The 14,690-nt window shown below is 43.9% G+C and overlaps 1 protein-coding gene across 3 annotated transcripts in view; it reads left to right on the top strand.

Annotated features, from left to right (window-relative positions):
• The window catches only part of ROBO3 (roundabout guidance receptor 3), a 141,284-nt gene that overhangs the window by 92,130 nt on the left and 34,464 nt on the right, over positions 1-14,690 (top strand). For all 3 annotated transcript variants that reach the window (XM_040431143.1, XM_040431153.1, XM_040431135.1), the window contains 3 exons: positions 1,240-1,364; positions 8,945-9,116; positions 11,649-11,854. In XM_040431143.1, the coding sequence (XP_040287077.1) occupies positions 1,240-1,364; positions 8,945-9,116; positions 11,649-11,854 (503 nt within the window). The remainder of the gene's footprint in view (positions 1-1,239; positions 1,365-8,944; positions 9,117-11,648; positions 11,855-14,690) is intronic.

Below are 14,690 nucleotides of genomic sequence, written 5' to 3'. Positions count from 1 at the left end.
CTTTGTTTGTATGTTCTTCCTAAGGTGCCGCTCACTATTTGCTATTCTTTACATCTTTTTACTATAGCGTGGATTGTCATATTTGCCTTGGTCTCTTCCACCAAGAGCCCAGATACGACACTTTCCTGCAGCCATGATCCCTTTGAACCTGGGTGTCACAAGTTCATCCTGATCTGTACATTTTAAGTAGACAATCACATTTCTTTTTTTTGGGACTCCTAGACCCTTTGCTGCTTATATTTTTAATAATAAATTCCCGGCAGGTAATAATCTGCTCATCTGCTGCCCTGTAAACCAGTCTCCCTTATCAGCTGCAGCACTTGAGGCGGCCGTGTCATGAGTCAGGTCCCTTTTAACTTGCCGTCCGCGTTTGATGTAGGGAAGAGACAAGCGCTCAGTCCTGATATGATGTTATTAATGATCTGCGGCTTCTGTGGGGCCCTTTGAAGCAAAGTGAAAATTTATCAGGATTTTGGTTTCCTCTTAGAATCTCGCCCCCTGGTATACTGCATTCCGCAACCCAGGGAATTAATGATAATGGTTTCACGTCTGCCCCTTTGTCTTTACCCCTCCTGGCCGATGGTGAAACGATAAAACATAGACACGGCTGAGTTTATTGGGGCTTAATACCTCACATGGAACATAAAGCAGGGGGTGCCATGAATATTTAAATGCTGCATTCATAGATAGACCTTCTGGGAGCGATTCACCAGGCGGGGAATACGCTCATATCTTGGCGTATGAGGTGGTAATTACCCGGGATTATTTACAGTGAGATCTCGCTGCATCGTGTCGTACAATGTGATGAACATTATAATTTTTATCAATGATCCCCTCCCCCCCCCATTACTGTACAAGAGCAGAAAACTGGTCATAAAATATCCGATATTTAGTGTTTGGTTTCGAGGGATGAACATTACTCGTCAGGTTGGGTTCACATCACCCCCGGCCCCCGAGTCATCCATGTAGCTTCATACGCGGATAATCAATACAGCACAGATCAATTCTTCTGTTCATTAGAGAGAGATCTGCAGCGTGAGAAATGCGCCCTGACCGGGGGCAAGAGCTTCATACAATCATTTCCAGGGAGAGTGTGCTGCAGAGCAAGTGTATCTAAGCGATACTGTCTTCTGACCTGATGTATCTAAGCCCCTGAAGCCATAGTGTTCCTGAAGAACCCTGGATGTGCATGCACGGTTGTACATTCTGAGACATCTACTTACATCTTTGTCATTCCAGTTCCTCCTCAGCTGGTGACACGGCCCCGAGACCAGATCGTTGTCCAGGGGCGCACAGTGACCTTTCAGTGCGAGACCAAAGGGAACCCACCACCCGCTGTGTTTTGGCAGAAAGAGGGCAGCCAGGTAAGCTACCCAGATGTCACTTTCAGTTAGTGAATGGATGAAGGGGAAATAATGGCTGTGATCTATGAATATGGGTTGTCCGCTACCAGCAACAGAAATATCATTTGACCTGAGCAGACTGCCATGGAACCGGTGCTTTCACACTTGCGGCAGAGGAATCCGGCAGGCAGTTCCGTCGCCGGAACTGCCTGCCGGATCCGTCAAAATGTATGCCAACTGATGCCATTTGTAAGACTGATCAGGATCCTGATCCGTCTTACAAATGCATTGAAATGCCGGATCCGTCTTTCCAGTGTCATCCGGAAAAATGGATCCGGCATTTATTTTTTTCACTTTTTTTTTTGGTCTGCGCATGCGCAGACCAGAAGGACGGATCCGGCATTGCGGTATTTTGAATGCCGGATCCGGCACTAATACATTCCTATGGAAAAAAATTCCGGATGCGGCAAGTGTTCCGGATTTTTGGCCGGAGATAAAACCGCAGCATGCTGCAGTATTATCTCCATCCTGAACAGTCAAAAAGACTGAACTGAAGATATCCTGATGCATCCTCAACGGATTACTCTCCATTCAGAATGCATGGGGATAAAACTGATCAATTCTTTTCCGGTATTGAGCCCCTAGGATGGAACTCTATGCTGGAAAAGAAAAACGCTAGTGTGAAAGTACCCTTAAGGGTCCATTCACACGTCCGTTTTTTCTTTCCTGATCTGTTCCGTTTTTTGCGAAACAGATCAGGACCGGATCTGGACCCATTCATTTTCAATGGGTCCTGGAAAAAATCGGACAACACAATGTGTGCTGTCCATTTCCGTTGTTCCGTTCCGCATGTCCGATTAAATATAAAACTTGTCCTATTCTTTTCCGCAAAAATCGGATCCTGGTACAATACAAAGTCAATGGTTCCGCAAAAAACGGATGACATTCGTATGTCATTACGTATGTCATCCGTTTTATGCGGAATCCGTTCCTGGAAATTAAATCCTGCCCACAGAAATCACTTATTCACTTTTTTTTCTTTTTTTTTTCTTCAAATAAATCCACACAACTTTATTTGCTTTGTGAAATTTATACATGTTTCCGTTTTTTGCGGATCCGCAAAAAACGGATGACATACGGAAACATTTTCAGGAACAACGGATCCGCAAAAAATGGACCGAAATTCGGGATATAGAAAAATACTGACGTGTGAATGTACCCTAAGAGTGTTTTCACATGTAGCTTTTTAATGGAGTTTTTCTGCACTTTTTTGTGTTTTTGTTTTTTTCAGCGTTTTTTGCCGGGAAATGATTTTTCTGGCTTCTTTTAAAAAAAACACAGCATGCTGTAGCTTTTGCCATTTTTTTTTTTCAGGTGTTTTCACATCACCTTCTCTTTAGGAGAAGAACACCATGAGTGAGGAGTTTGTCTGTGTGTAGAAAAACTCCAGCAAAAGTGCTGCAAAAACCGCAGGTGGCAAAAAATAAGAAACCTGCTTTTTATTCTGGCATTTTTTTTTTTACTGGTAGAGACAAATTCATGTGTGTGGGGACCCTAAAAGGAATATTCAGGGAAGCGATTACAATCCAGCCCTGATAATTGACATTTTATGGGAATAGCTGAACATGATATGACAGGTTGCAGCGCTGATAATTGGCAACATTTCTGACACTGGAAATATGTGGTGAGAGCTGAACCGACTGTAACAAAACCCCAGATGTTCCTGGCAGAGGCTTTAACAAGAAATCAATCAGCAGCAGTATATTTCTGAGCTTTCGAAAGGCCATGTTATCATTCAGGACATCGTCATGCTCAATTATCACTATTTTTTACAATACTAGTTTAGATGAATATAATGGTCTTATTTAGTTACCATGGTAGTGCCTGAATAAAATCTTATATTTTCTCCGCTGTTTTGTAGACTGTACTAGTTTTCTATTCTACATTGCACCATATGGTACGCTGAGCCTTAAAGGGGTTCTCTAGGATTTTCAGATTGATGGCCTATCCTCAGGATAGATCGTCAATATGAGATCAGCAGGGGTCCGACTCCTGGCACCCCCACCAATCGGCTTTTTGAGGAAGCCGCAGCAATCACCGGAGCTGTTGTGAGCTCTGTGCCCTCCCTAAAGCTTTCCAAGCACAACGCCATCCATTGGATAGTGGCTGTGCTTGGTATTGCAGCTGAGCCCCATTCACTTAAATGGGACTGAACTGCAGCCAGGCCATGTGACCGATAAACGTGACATCACTAGCCTAGAAAGAGTCCTAAATGCTCAAGGAGTGCCACAGCCTTTTCTTACAGCTGATTGACATAGGTGCCAGGACCCCCACAATCCACGGGATCGGCCATCAATATCAAAATCCCAGAGAAAACCTTTAAGGCAGCCATACATGGGTTTAGCCCCTCAGTCTAATGCGTATGAGGAGTTTCCGACGAATACTGGGTAAATTGAATATTTTTGCCTGATCTGGAGGATAAGCCACCGCCAGAAGTGTCTGGCTTTCCCTCCTTCTCCCCTTTGAATAAATGTACCGGTACATGTTCAGCCAAACCGAACGTGGATATGTATGGGGGGAGTTGGGAAGGAGACGGGAGAGAGAGCTGTTGGCCAAAGAGTTGCTTGGCCAACAGCTATTGAATGTGTATGGCAGCCTTAGACCAAAGGGCCCTTAACATGGGGCGAGAATCACAAAGATAATCGCCAACAAGCATTTATAGGAATACTCATTAGCGATTATCTGCAGGGGTAAATGTACCTTTGATTACCCGATGAACAAGCAAAAAGCTTGTTCATTTGGTGATCTGATCATTTGTGCTCTCACAAAAATCATTGTTTTCCGGCAGCAGGTTATGCTGTGTAAACATGATCTGCTGCCGGCAGACAACGAGTCAGTATGGGGAAGAGCGATGGCATTCGTGATCGCTCCTCCCCATACTCTGGAGGGGATCAGTGCATGTAAAAGCAGCAGTCTTCTCCACCAGAGAGCAGCAGATTGTCGGGAAGGAACGCTTCCTTTCCGACAATCTGCTGCTCTGTTGTCCAGTGTAAAGGGACCTTAAGGCTAGGTGATAAATTAGAGCACAGCTTTCAGTTTCCCAATTACGGTATGATGGGAGTTGTAGTTTTGCAACAGCTGGGGAGCCACTAATTGGGGAACACTGCACCACACCATCCAGTGACTTGTGCCCTCATACCCTGGTGGTTTCACAAGTTCCCTGGCATCTAATGGGGTTTTGGCTTTGGATACTAAGATGGCCTCCTCCAGCGCCTGTAGACAGGAGAACCCGGCAATCCTTCCCCTCTGTGACGCTGGAGAAGGTTGTGTTTCGGTCAGGTCAGAGATTAACCACCCAAGAAGCAACTCTATTGAAGTGTTTACAAAGAAAATGTGACCCGCTGGAACCTTTACCTAAAGAGGTCATGTAGGCGCTTGGCCCATTTACTGTCTCGTGACATTTTAACCACAGTGATAACAATGATGTGGACACAGAGTGAGATTAGCAGTTTTTCAGAAATTCTCCCAATTTCTCAAATATTACAGCATACTATTTTCAGGGCAGGATTGTTTTTTTTTTAGAGGTTCATTTAGAAGGTGCCAGCCTATCAAACATTATGAAAGATTAGGAGCCACGTTCAAAAATCTGTTCTTATCACTTTTTTAACCAGATTAGTCCCAGCGTCTGATCTTGAAATCCTAGATTATGCTGGTGGTTCCTGAAATTCAGGATTATTAAAAATGAGATTACATGAATTGTACTGTGTGAATTGCATATACTTAATTGCACTATACTTTGAATGCCCAATTGAAATAAGTATACAGGATTTCTGGACTTGATATATGATGGGTTTTGCAATATTCAGGATCCATTATTGGAATATTATGTCACTGTGCCAGACTATATTAGATGTTATGAATTACTGGATGCTGGATTTCATTATGTCCTGGATAGGAGATTTTAGAAGAATCATACCAATATCACTTAATTATAAAAATAAATATATGTCACTCTCATAATTTCCCTCCATGGTTACTTTGCAAGAATTGCCACCCCCTGATGTTTTAATACAAATAATGATGTTTCCCATTAATAGCCCCATTACTAGAACAAATAAACTGACTGAGAGACACATAAACTGGGGAAGTGTCTGGGGGGGGGGGGGTCCATGTCACTGTGGAATGCGCCTTTTACGATGAGATTCCTTAAAGTAAACAACTGGGATGAGACAATCTCTTAAGTAAACCCAATGTTGTGTAGAGCTTCACCCATCTGCTTCTCTAATGGATTCTGTGGGTGCGGTGTATTTTTGGGTGAGACCTCAGGCTTCTCTTCTGTGGGACTGATTTACTGCACGTAACAATTAAGAAGTAGTCTTTAAGTTGTCCTCTGAAAAAAAGCCTCATAACCACCAACATAGCTGCCATTACAGCATCCACATGGGTTGTTATCCAGATTTCTCAGTTATGCTTGGTTATGGAGCAGCAGATGTGTCACTTCATAGCCAGGTAGATTTGCCTTTTCGGGACTATATAAAAGCTGGGTCATGCCCCATGTGGCAGATGTAAATGCTTGATGAACTGTAGAGAAACGGACATGTAAAGACATGGATCCACATCCACATGCCATGGACTGATCTGTTGTTGCTAAGCATAATTCATAACCATGTACACAAGGCACCGTGTATATGTTTTGATCAAAATGCATAGGACCAGTCACCACGTCTAGGTTGCCTCTTTCGATTGGGTCCTTACACTAATTTGGCACAGCACCACATGGCGACCACCAGCGACGGCAAGTTCCAGCAACCTAACGGCACCACTGTTGTCAGGGTAAACCTCCATGACACTGGGCCACACCAACCCACAGGCTCAGCACCACAGCAGCAACCGCCACCAAGTGAACAGATCTCAACAGCTCACCCTTCCATGTGGTCTCAGACACCAGACTGGGACCAAGTAGGTATTAACCCTTATGCAGCCTCCTGCTAATTATTTCTACTCTAATTTGGTGTAGTGCTACATGGTGACCTCCTCAATAGCAACAACAGCCACCGTGCAGCACAGCCCCATGGGAATAGATCTCAAAAGCTCACCTTTCCATGTGGTCTCAGAAACAAGACTGAGACCAAGTAGGCATGAGCCCGTATAGAGTCTCCTGCTAACTAAAAATCACCTAGGTTGCATGGGAGGAGTGCTGTAAACATGGTGTAAATGGTTGAGTAGACTTTCCAGCAACAGAACATCATCTGCTGAAGAATTACTGTTTTACTGTTTTCGGGAGGGTCCTAAACCTCATGGAAATGATCGTAATGGCCGACAAATTTATTGAGACCAAAGAAGCTTTAATGAGTCATTGAAGTTTCTGGCTAATTAGTCAGAGACTCCAGGAAGTCACAATCTTATTAAGGGATATTTCAGGACAATGGAGCTTGAAATAAATGACTTTTCTTAATTGTTTTTAGTGCAGAGGGAATGTGCATGTTGCATGGGAAACTAACCCGACTGTCTGCAATATACGATCCGAAAATTCAGATGATCTGGCTTCCAATAGTCCAGAAAGGCTGAAATCTGAAACAAATTATTGCAGGATGGACAGAGAGGACCAGCTATGAGTACAGATATAGTAGTAGATGTTACCTGAAATCTTATATAACAACAGATAATTGCTGAAGGCATCACGGTGAGCAGTGCTAAATAACTTACAGGGAGTGCAGAATTATTAGGCAAATGAGTATTTTGACCACATCATCCTCTTTATGCATGTTGTCTTACTCCAAGCTGTATAGGCTCGAAAGCCTACTACCAATTAAGCATATTAGGTGATGTGCATCTCTGTAATGAGAAGGGGTGTGGTCTAATGACATCAACACCCTATATTAGGTGTGCATAATTATTAGACAACTTCCTTTCCTTTGGCAAAATGGGTCAAAAGAAGGACTTGACAGGCTCAGAAAAGTCAAAAATAGTGAGATATCTTGCAGAGGGATGCAGCACTCTTAAAATTGCAAAGCTTCTGAAGCATGATCATCGAACAATCAAGCGTTTCATTCAAAATAGTCAACAGGGTCGCAAGAAGCGTGTGGAAAAACCAAGGCGCAAAATAACTGCCCATGAACTGAGAAAAGTCAAGCGTGCAGCTGCCAAGATGCCACTTGCCACCAGTTTGGCCATATTTCAGAGCTGCAACATCACTGGAGTGCCCAAAAGCACAAGGTGTGCAATACTCAGAGACATGGCCAAGGTAAGAAAGGCTGAAAGACGACCACCACTGAACAAGACACACAAGCTGAAACGTCAAGACTGGGCCAAGAAATATCTCAAGACTGATTTTTCTAAGGTTTTATGGACTGATGAAATGAGAGTGAGTCTTGATGGGCCAGATGGATGGGCCCGTGGCTGGATTGGTAAAGGGCAGAGAGCTCCAGTCCGACTCAAGGTGGAGGTGGAGTACTGGTTTGGGCTGGTATCATCAAAGATGAGCTTGTGGGACCTTTTCGGGTTGAGGATGGAGTCAAGCTCAACTCCCAGTCCTACTGCCAGTTTCTGGAAGACACCTTCTTCAAGCAGTGGTACAGGAAGAAGTCTGCATCCTTCAAGAAAAACATGATTTTCATGCAGGACAATGCTCCATCACACGCGTCCAAGTACTCCACAGCGTGGCTGGCAAGAAAGGGTATAAAAGAAGAAAATCTAATGACATGGCCTCCTTGTTCACCTGATCTGAACCCCATTGAGAACCTGTGGTCCATCATCAAATGTGAGATTTACAAGGAGGGAAAACAGTACACCTCTCTGAACAGAGTCTGGGAGGCTGTGGTTGCTGCTGCACGCAATGTTGATGGTGAACAGATCAAAACACTGACAGAATCCATGGATGGCAGGCTTTTGAGTGTCCTTGCAAAGAAAGGTGGCTATATTGGTCACTGATTTGTTTTTGTTTTGTTTTTGAATGTCAGAAATGTATATTTGTGAATGTTGAGATGTTATATTGGTTTCACTGGTAAAAATAAATAATTGAAATGGGTATATATTTGTTTTTTGTTAAGTTGCCTAATAATTATGCACAGTAATAGTCACCTGCACACACAGATATCCCCCTAAAATAGCTAAAACTAAAAACTACTTCCAAAAATATTCAGCTTTGATATTAATGAGTTTTTTGGGTTCATTGAGAACATGGTTGTTGTTCAATAATAAAATTAATCCTCAAAAATACAACTTGCCTAATAATTCTGCACTCCCTGTATTTCTATAGTCTCCTCATGAATGACCTCCAGAATTTGCATCTTATCCATAACACAACTGTAACAAATACAGAAGGAAAGTAAAAATCCTCTTCTCCTGTCCTGTGACTTTTAGAAGACCTGGGGGAAGAAGTTCACAAACTGCGGATTGAGTTGTGATTAATAATTTATGGCTCATTAAATAAAGCTCTTTGATACACAACTCAAGACTGAGGTAGCAGAGTATCGCTGTGTGACCCTGCAGCCTGCCTAGCTCAGGACTCGCGGTCTCATACATGTAGGCCAAATGTGGAGGCTTTTTATAGATCTACAGGATGGCCATATTGTATAAAAGTGTTTCTGCTTGTCTTCCAGATCCTGCTTTTCCCCAGCCAACCCCCGCAGACCATAGGACGCTTCTCTGTGTCTCCCAGCGGAGAACTGACTATAATAGACGTCCAGACGGGAGACTCCGGTTACTACATGTGCCAGGCCATCAGTGTGGCCGGAAGCATTTTGGCCAAGGCTCTACTGGAAGTGGAAGATGGTAAGATGTCAGATGACTAAGACGTAACCTTTATCAGTGGCCGAAATGGTGGTGGTTGTCACACCATGAGCTTCCTAGTAGGGCGTCCCTGTGGAATATGTCGCCTATAAGAATGGTAATGTGGACATTCATCAGTAGTGTTACGTACCTTTTAATGCTGCCTCCTCTGTAGGTTCTCCTACAGTAGTGGCAGTCGTCTCCAAGTTCTACAGTTGAGTACAGTTACTTGTCACTAAAGCCATTCCCAGGACTGGCATTTTAGCATTAATGACGCATTTTCAACCCACGTTAATCCAAACCACTGTTCTCGTGATCACAAACTAATGTTCAGAACGTTGCGTGTCATAAGAATGACCGCTCGAGTTAACTGGATGACGGAGACATAGGTATGATGGCCACAGAACCTACTAAAATATATCAACAGAAGGGAAAGTTACTTGTCTTCCAACCTACACGGTGGGTCTTGCCCAATGCGTTTTACAGTCACCACCTTGCTTCCTATACTCACTCTCGGTGATACTGTTTCTCTCTTAGCTGGAAGTTATCAAGTACATCAAAGGTGCCCCATGTCAGACAGTAGAAGCAGCAGCGCGTTTATTGAGCTGTTAGATGTAACCAATATCTACATGTAGCTTCTGGCCACCTATGGATCGAATGTCCAGCTTGATCTGTGTAACCTGTCTACGTGGTCATGTAAGCTTCATTTATAATATGCATCCGGTGTAACAAAGCTCAGAAGGTCTCTCTTTTGTGTCAGCGCAGCAATCTGCGCCCTCCTCGTTTCATGTCCAGCCATTAAGACTATTATTCTGAGCAACAATCAGTCAGATCTATTGATCTACAGTGGTGCTGGCACCGGACAGGCTGTATTACTAGATGGAGTGTGATGGCTACAAAACAATTGCAGCTGCAAGGCAGTAACAGTGGTTGAATGTACCGGATGGGTGACCGCCACCACTGTCATTTACCGGCAGGACGGGATGCTTACTCATCATAAAATGCTTCTTCTGGCAGCCATTGTGCTATTCAGTTAATGATGAATTAAAGGGGTTTCCCGAAAATAATCCTTTTAAATATATTGAATTCTTATTTTATTGTACACGGTGACTCCTTTACCGTCACAAGAAGTGGAGTTTATATCGACTTACATCCAGCGCCATTATAAACCCCAGCCTAGGTGTCACCCTGCAGGTGTCAGATTTACTATATAGCAATATTCCATTTGCATTGGATCTGCATTACCAATCGACTATCTTGTAGGGAGGAACAAAGAACACATAAGCCCTACTTATGTCCATGTTCATTTTGACCGGTAATACCCCTGTACTGTATTGTGGGCCACAGCGGACTATCAGAGGTCCCCGAAGCGCAGTAGGATCCTCCCTCCTATAGAAAACACATACACACCAAGCATTCATGTTTATGTGGGTTGTGGCAGAGAGAGCTGTCACCTGAACAAGCATGTAGGCAGTTGTACCCAATATAGAGGGCACAGCTAATCTGCACGGTATCCAAGGGCAAAAATGAATCTTAATACCGGACTAAGTATATGAATGCATTCTGGGCACACATAGTACAAGCTGTATACATATCCACAGATCCCCCTCCCCCTCCTGCTAATTCTGCATCTTTGTATAGGACCTTCTGAGCAGATCCTATTTTTTTATTTTCAACTTTTAAAGCAACTGGACTAGAATAAGAGCGCGGTCCGTGTTTCCGCTCGTTTCCTTTGCGGCTCCAGACGCATCTCAGAAAGTAATTAATGAATTATCGCCCTCGGAAGACGATTCCATTAGGTGGCGGAGGAAGCGCTGATGTGGATGCATTCTCCTTCCTCGGCTGTAGATCAGGGCGGCTTCACGGACAGTTTGTTAAACCAACACCATTAACAGAGATTCCTGGGGACGTCGCCCGTAATATACCAGATCGTTGATTAATCATTGATCGCCATGTACAAGGTGTTTGTTATTCCGCTGAGTGAACGATGTTCATTTAGTCCGGATATTAATCGGGGGTGAACCAAGCATTGATCTCTCGCCGTGTACTCCGCTTTACTGGGAAGCCTGACTCCACCACGCTTGTCTTCTTCTGTAGTTAGGTGTAAAGAAAAGTCCCAGAGAATAGAAGTCCTTTATTCACTCCCTGGAAAAGCTGGGTGTCACCTGTTATGTCACTCAGCTTTCCTGGAGCCTGGAACAGCAATATTTGTGCCAGGTGTATATCAGTGTACTGTACATATTTGCATCCAAGGGTCTGGATAACTGGAGGACAGCTGACGTGTCTGCATTGCAGCTGATAGGACTTGTCACCCAGCTTTTCCAGAGCCTGGAACAGAAAATTGGGCTGGTTATGCAGTAATCAGAAAGCTGGGAAATATGCAGGGGCTGTAATGGCTGCCATATTGAACCAGATAGAACTGACATAAAGAGGACGAGTTTTTATTATATTTATTGGGAATTTTTTTTTATGTGAAAGAGAAATGGAACAAATACTTTTTTTGCCCAAGTAGTGAAATATTTTCTGTGTTTTCAGCCACGTCAGACCGCGTTCCACCAATTATCCGCCGAGGACCCTCCAACCAGACGCTGGCCGTGGACTCTGTTGTTCAGATGCAGTGTCGCGTGACCGGAAACCCCCTGCCCAGCACACATTGGCTGAAGGATGGACAAAGACTTGTGGGGAGTGACCCCAGGATCAGCATACTGGACAACGGGACACTACAGATCACCCATCTGCAGGTCAGTGTTAAGTTCCTGGATGACGTACAGTAAAATCTCCTTGGATATTCTGCCATCTGTCAAAATATCCATCCACAGCCACTCAAGGTGGTGCAGCCGCCAGACACTGACTGCCGTATAACCTGATTATAAACGCTTGATTAAATATCACTTAATGATCTGCATGATTAGTTACTAGCTGTGAGCATTCAGCCGCTTGCTTAAATATTAATGATATTCAAGATAAGGAGATAAGATGCTGACGCTCATTAGTCGTCATTTGCATCGGTGACAATAATTGACAGATGTAAGAAGTTTCTTCATGTTCTTTGATTAGCTCCTGAGAAGCTAGAAGCCGTCCATCCAATCAGATCACTGGTTTTATTTATTGACCTGGAAACTGGAATCTGATTGGCTGGTATTGACAGCTGCTATAGGGTTTTTTCTCTTTTTTTTATGCTCAAGTTTTTATACTTAACGGCTGTACACACCTTTTGGATCCATTCTTTTTTCGACTCCGATATAACTTGGGCTACAAATATTTTTGTTTTAGCGTTTTACAGAAATGTTGCTATGTTTGTCTTCTGCGGCTTATGTGTTTCACAGTACACAGCAGCTGAAGAAAGCTGTTCTGTGATAAATCCATCAGACTACCTGGCTGGCTTTCAGCTCTGTTTCCAGATCTTCTGTCCCCTCTTCTGAATGATCTTCTAAGCTGATTTATGAGCAAATGAAAGTTCAAATCTGCTTGCTGCAGGAATGAAAGCATTATAACAATAACATTTACAAAGACAGGTGTACTCTGCGGTCTGAATAGACCCTCATCCTGATGTTAAAATTGAGAGTTTAGCCAATTTATCCTACTGTGGAGGACATATCGGAGCCCGAGCACCGCGCCAAGGTTTCTCAAGTAGCTCGGGACCTAACACTAAACCTACCTGTGCCGTATGGGCAATACCAGGAGCCAGTGGGCAAAATTACAGGAGCGCAAGGTCTGACTCACAGCAAACTCCCAGTTACCTCCAGCATGCAGCCATGCTTACAATGGGAGGAGGGAGGAGGCTGTGAGTCCCACCCAAGACTGGCTGATATAGCCCAGGCCTCACATGTGCACCAGAATGTTTCCTGTAGATGGAAATAAAGGCACATTCAGACTAGGAGTTTCTACACCTCCAAACAATTCTATATACAAACTATAATTTGGCGTGGTATTAAAAAGAAGGAATGAAAGCATGCCTGTTTACATTCAGAGGGGGGAAACTCACCCTGACCTTGTCTGGTTGACACAGGTGCAGGACTTGTTACAGTGTATCAGAATTTTCTCTCGTTGTCAGTTGGATTTGATCAAAATGGGTTTTTAGCCTCTGAATGTGAATAACAATGTTTCCAGACAGCAAGCAGAGATCTTAAAATAAATTACGAGTACAGGCTCCAGTCTTCTTGGCTATGATGCCACAAGGTTTGCATGGGGATGTTCTGCCATTCTACTCTGCAGTTCCTCTCGAGTTTTCTCAGGTCGGATGGGGACCATTGATGGTCATCCATTTTCAGGTCTCTTCAGAGATGTTTGACTGGGTTCAAGTCAGGGCTCTGGCTGGACAACTCAAGGACATTCACAGTGTTCTCCCCAAGTCCACAGTGTTGTCTTGGCTGTGTACCTAGGGTCACTGTCTTGTTGGAAAATGAACCTTCAGCCCAGTCTGAATTCCAGAGCACTCTGGACCAGGTTTTCATTAAGAATATCTCTGTAGTTTGCTCCATTCAGCTTTCCCTCGACTTTGATCACTCTTCATGTCCCAGCCGCTGAAAAAACACCCCCACAGCATGATGCTGCCACCACCATGCCTCACTGTAGGGATGATATTGAGCAGTGGCTGGATTACTATAAACATGACACTTAGAATTGAGGCCAAAAACTTCAGTCTTGGTTGTATCAAACCAGAGAATCTTGTTTTTTGTCTGAGAGTGCTTTAGGTGCTTTTTTTTCTAATCTCCAGGTGTGCTTCTGTCTCGCCACTCTGCCAGATTGGTGGAATGCTGTAGTGATGGTGGACCTTCTAGAACTTTCTCCCATCTGCACACAGGATCTTTGGAGCTCAGTCAGAATGGTCACCTCTCTTCCCAAGCCATTCTCTTTCAATTATTTAAGTGCCCTTTACACGGGCCGAGAATCCTAAAGATAATAACTAATAAGCGGCATGTAAAAGTTCTGCCGATTACACGATGAACGAACAAAGCGCTCATTCATCGGGTAATCCGATCATTTGTGCACACACAAAAATCGTCGTTTGCCGGCAGCAGTTTGCTGCTGGCAAACAATGAGTCAGTATGGGGAAGAGTAATGGCATTAGCAGTCACTCCTCCCCTTACTCTGGAGGAGATCATTTCATGTAAAGGCAGCCATCTCCTCCACCAGTGAGCAGCAGATGGTCGGGAAGGAACGCTTCTTCCCGCAATCTGCTGCTCTGTCGTCCCATGTAACCATGGGACCTTCAGTATGTTGGGGCGTCCAGGTCTAGGGAGAGTCTTGGTTGTTCTAAACTTCTTTAATTTAAGAATTATGGAGGACACTGTGGAACTTTTAGTGCAGCAGAATTTTTTTTTGTACCCTTCTCCAGAGCTGTGCCTCCACACAATCCTGTCTCTGAGCGCTACAGGTAGTTCTTTCCTCCTCATGACTTGGGCTTTGCTCTTATATGCATTGTCAGCTGTAAGACCTTATATAGACAGGAGTGTGTCTTTTCAAATCATGTACAATTAACTGAATAGGTCAGATGGACTCTACTCAAGATGTAGAAATAGAAGATGATCAAGAGAAATAGGAGGCCCCAGACCTAAATTTCAAGTGTCGTAGCAA

This window comes from Bufo bufo, chromosome 1 (genome assembly GCF_905171765.1).
Source record: "Bufo bufo chromosome 1, aBufBuf1.1, whole genome shotgun sequence".
Taxonomy (NCBI): domain Eukaryota; kingdom Metazoa; phylum Chordata; class Amphibia; order Anura; family Bufonidae; genus Bufo; species Bufo bufo.
Note: the sequence above shows the minus strand (reverse complement) of the source record. Positions and strands in the feature narration are given on the sequence as shown.